This window comes from Manacus vitellinus, unplaced genomic scaffold, assembly GCF_001715985.3.
Source record: "Manacus vitellinus isolate BGI_N305 unplaced genomic scaffold, ASM171598v3 scaffold_141_pilon, whole genome shotgun sequence".
Lineage (NCBI taxonomy): Eukaryota > Metazoa > Chordata > Aves > Passeriformes > Pipridae > Manacus > Manacus vitellinus.
The window spans coordinates 111,842-116,083 of record NW_021939012.1 but is presented as its reverse complement, the minus strand read 5'-3'; the positions used below and the strand labels follow the sequence as shown (position 1 = coordinate 116,083).

At 53.6% G+C, this 4,242-nt stretch overlaps 1 protein-coding gene across 1 annotated transcript in view; it reads left to right on the top strand.

The window, feature by feature from the left end:
- DENND6B (DENN domain containing 6B) overlaps positions 1–4,021 on the top strand; it is a 15,007-nt gene extending 10,986 nt beyond the window's left edge. The window contains exons 11-19 of the mRNA XM_029958141.1: positions 5–100; positions 186–280; positions 790–855; positions 1,464–1,528; positions 1,910–1,999; positions 2,518–2,571; positions 2,919–3,028; positions 3,763–3,865; positions 4,016–4,021. Coding sequence (XP_029814001.1) covers positions 5–100; positions 186–280; positions 790–855; positions 1,464–1,528; positions 1,910–1,999; positions 2,518–2,571; positions 2,919–3,028; positions 3,763–3,865; positions 4,016–4,021 — 685 coding nt within the window. The remainder of the gene's footprint in view (positions 1–4; positions 101–185; positions 281–789; positions 856–1,463; positions 1,529–1,909; positions 2,000–2,517; positions 2,572–2,918; positions 3,029–3,762; positions 3,866–4,015) is intronic.
- Positions 4,022–4,242: the final 221 nt, after the last annotated feature.

Below are 4,242 nucleotides of genomic sequence, written 5' to 3'. Positions count from 1 at the left end.
GCAGTGTCCTGGCCCCGCTCCGGTACTGCTGCGATTTCCGGCCCTACTTCACCATCCACGACAGCGAGTTCAAGGAGTACACGACCCGCACTCAGGCCCCGTGAGTACCCCCGGGCCCCTCCTGCCCCTCTGGGTGAGGAGACCCCCCCATGTTTCCATTGTCCTGCCTTCTCCCCCCTCTCCAGGCCGAACATCGTGGTGGGCGTCACAAACCCTTTCTTTATCAAAACCCTCCAGCACTGGCCGCACATCCTGCGGGTGGGGGAGCTCAGGATGTCAGGTGAGGGTGGCACCGAGGTCCTGTGGGGCTGGTGGGCTGTGCAGGGGGCTGGCAGGGAGCTGCAGGGGCTGTGAGTTTACTCATCTTCATTCCTGTGAAGCCAGGGGAGGTGTGGACGGGGGCTCAGGCCACGTGCAGGGTGGTGCAGTGGGAGGGACAGGTTCTGGTGAGGGTGATTTGCTGTGTTTTCCTTCTCAGAAAAGGAGAAGCCCTTCCTGGGCAGGAAAGAGAAAACTGCCTTGAGAACAAGAAAAAGGTGGAGGGAGAGACTGAATTATTAACTGTGAAACCAAGAAACCTCGAGGTTGAGGAGCTGGTTTTGTGCAGTGCCTCCTTAACACATCCCTGTTCCACAATGGTAGCAGGACAGTGAGATGAGACTTCTGTGAGGGTAGAGGGGAGGGAGGGTGTGAGTTAGGATGGACAAGTGTAGGGCTGGGTGTTCTCAAGGGCAAAGTGTCTCCCAGGGGCAGAGGCAGAGCCTGAACTGTCACCCCTGTCTGTCACAGGTGACCTGCCCAAGCAGGTGAAGGTGAAGAAACTGGCCAAGCTCAAAACCCTGGACACAAAACCAGGTCAGTCCTCTTCTCAGCCACAATCCAATCTTGTTTACCCTTCCCTGGGGAGGATTTTGCAGGAATGAGAACGTTGTGTCCATCGTTCTTTGCTTCCCAACGAGTGGGTGTGTTGGTGTTGCCACCTCCTCACCCCTGATCCAGGAAAACTGCACACCTTTGTTCTTTGGGGTGGAAAAAGCCAATTTGAATTATTGTAGCACATTATCCCAGTGTTTCCATGGGTTTATTTTGTGTACCACACCTGCTGTTTAGGTGTGATGGCAGTGAGGGGAACTTGCTCAGCTGTCACAGCTGAGGGTCCCTCCCAGACCCTGCCAAAAACTGCCTCCAGGAAGTTCTCTCACCATAAACTCAGTGTAAGAAGGTGCTGGAGGCAGTTCAGAGCCCTTTAATCCTGCTGTGAGTACTGGCTGCCTTAGCAATTCCATGATTTTGCAATGATTTAATGATTTTTGTGATTGCACACACAGCTCCCAGGGTCTGTGCTGGGGATCTCAGTCCTGTCCTCCCTGCACTGTGTGACAGTGTCTCCTCCAGAGAAACAGGCAAAAATTTGTTTCTCATTTCTGTTTTTTTTCCTGATTTTATGGTTTTTTCCAATCTAGGAATCTACACTTCTTATAAAACATTCCTTCACAAAGACAAATCCCTGATAAAAAGATTGCTAAAGGTAAGCACTTCCCACTGTCTCCTGCATCCTGGGTGGGAAATCTGTGCCACCAGCTTGGTTCAAACAGACAGAACCCTCCAAAAGGAGCAGGCTCTGCAGTGGGCAGTGATTTAGTTGGGTGTATTTGGACATGTCTCTCGTGCCAGATTTAGGATTTTTCACATGATATTAAGGATTAAACACTGGTTCTAACGATGCCCTGAGTGAGAAGAATTGATACCAAAATGCAGCCCAGACCCCAGGTTTTGTGTAGTGCCATTTGCAGCTTTAGGGTGTTTCAGTGGGGATTGGGGGCTGTGCTTGGCAGCCCAGTCCCAGCCCCGTGGCTGTCCCGTGTCCGTGGGGGACACCCCAGTGACCCTGGGGGGGTTGTGCTTCCAGGGCATCCAGAGGAAACGTCCCTCCGAGGTGCAGAGTGCCCTGCTGAGGCGTCACCTCCTGGAGCTCACCCAGAGCTTCATCATTCCCCTGGTGAGTGCCAGGGAGTCCCCAGGGCAGAGGGGAGGGCACAGGAGGGCGAGGGGTTTGCTCTTCCCTGTAACAGCGGCTGTGACAGGCTCAGGAGCCTGGAATCCTGGAATGGTTTGGGTGGGAAGGGACCCTTCAACTCATCCCAGCCCCTGCCATGGGCAGGGACACCTTCCACTAGCCCAGATTGCTCCGAGCCCCGTCCAGGGGGTTTAGTGCCAGGGATTCCAGTCCCTCCTGCCAACCTCTTCCCACCTCACCTGTTCTCCCATGGCACACTTGGGGTTCCTGCAGCAGCATTTTGTGACCTGGATCCTGGTGGGAAACCAGCTGGGACACTTGGACTCACATAAAATGCAACTGTGAAGGAAAAAATGGAGGAAAAACCCAAAGTATGAGGCCGTTGTTGGGCCTGGGATGCTCTGCAGAAAACCCTCAAACTCTGTGACCTCACAAGAGGCTCCTCAATTGTTGGAACTTTTTTATCACTATTTTAATTTCTGGGGTTTATTTCTTCTCAGGAGCACTATATTGCCAGCCTGATGCCTCTGCAGAGAGCCATCACTCCCTGGAAGGTAGGTTGGGTTTTCCAGTTGCTCCTTCTTCCCTGTGACTGCAGGGTTGGGAATTGTTGCCCCACGTGCTGGTCACACGCTCTGATACTCCATGTAACGTCCCTCCTTAAAGGAAGAGGGCTGTTACTCCTTTAAAACTAAAATAAAGAAGTTGAAACAAACCTTGGGACAGATGTTTCCTGTTTTGCCATGAGCTGAGCTTTGGGAATTTCGTTGGAAGGTTAACCTTAAGGTGTTCCTGCAGTTTTATTCCGAGTCTGTGCCTTGTGCACCTTTTCCAGTGTAAATACAGGCCTCGCTTTCCTGGTTTCTTTTGGAGTTCTCTAACCTGGACTCTGTGTGTGCAGAACCCTCCCCAGATCCGTCCCTTCTGTCAGGAGGATTTCATGAAGACCCTGGAACACGCTGGGCCCCAGCTCACCTGTGTGCTCAAGGGGGACTGGTTAGGCCTCTACAGGTAGGATTTGGGGCATTCATTCTCTTATCCCATCAACAGTTATTAGTTATAATGAACATCAAACCCTGAATTAGGACTGGGAGCAAAGAGGGAGTTTTGGGACTGATCACCTGCAGAACTTATCCTATGAATTGATTAATTCAGAATGGTCAGGAAGAGCAACATCAGGTCAGAGTGAACCCAGTGGTTTGTGGGCCTTAATGAGCAGAGAGAGTTTGTCCACAGTTACAGTAAGGCTAATTAAATATGAATGCTATGGAAAGGACAGTACAATGTGAGTGGAAAGAATCCAGAAGTTGGATACTCAGTGGGAAGGAAAAGGAGAAGGGAAAAAATCCAAGAAAGTGATCAGAAACAAAAATCATGGAATTCCAGAGTCCTGGAATGGTTTGGGTGGGAAGGGACCTTAAAGCCCATCCAGTGCCACCCCCTGCCATGGGCAGGGACACCTCCCACTAGCCCAGGGTGCTCCAAGCCCTGTCCAGCCTGGCCTGGGACACTTCCAGGGCCGGGGAGCCCCTCTCTGCTCAGCCTATGCCAGGGCCCGGCATTCCCGGAGCCGGCTCTGGATCCCCCTGTCCCCTTCCCAGCGTCACCTCATGGAGCTCTCGGGCACATGGTGGGATATTGGGGTGTCCTGTGCAGGGCCAGCAGTTGGACTGGCTGGTCCCAGGGGTCCCTTCCAGCTCAGAGTGCTCCATGACTCCACGATTCCCGTCCCTCTCTCCCTGCAGGCGTTTCTTCAAGTCCCCGAACTTCGACGGCTGGTTCCGGCAGCGGCACCGGGAGATGACCCACAAGCTGGAGGCCCTGCACCTGGAGGCCATCTGTGAGGCGGTATGTGCCATCCAGAGGGGCTGGGGCAGTGCCAGGGGACCCCTGGGACCAAGAGTGAGGGCACTGCTGCCTCGGGCATTCCCTGGTCCTGCTCCGATGGGATCTGTGCCCTTGGGATCACGGCCCTGCCTTGTGTCCCTCAGGGCACAGGGATAACCTGGGACAGGGCAGCTCCCACGTCCTGCTCCCACTGCTCCTGCCAGCTGTTTGCCATTCCTCAGGCTCTTCCCAAGCCAGGCTGGAAGCACCAAGGGCTTTTAGTTTATTTGGCCCAAATAGTAGGAAGAAATTCTTTACTCAGAGAAGAAAAGGCTCCAGGGAGAGCTGAGAGCCCCTGGCAGGGCCTAAAGGGGCTCCAAGAGAGCTGGAGAGGGACT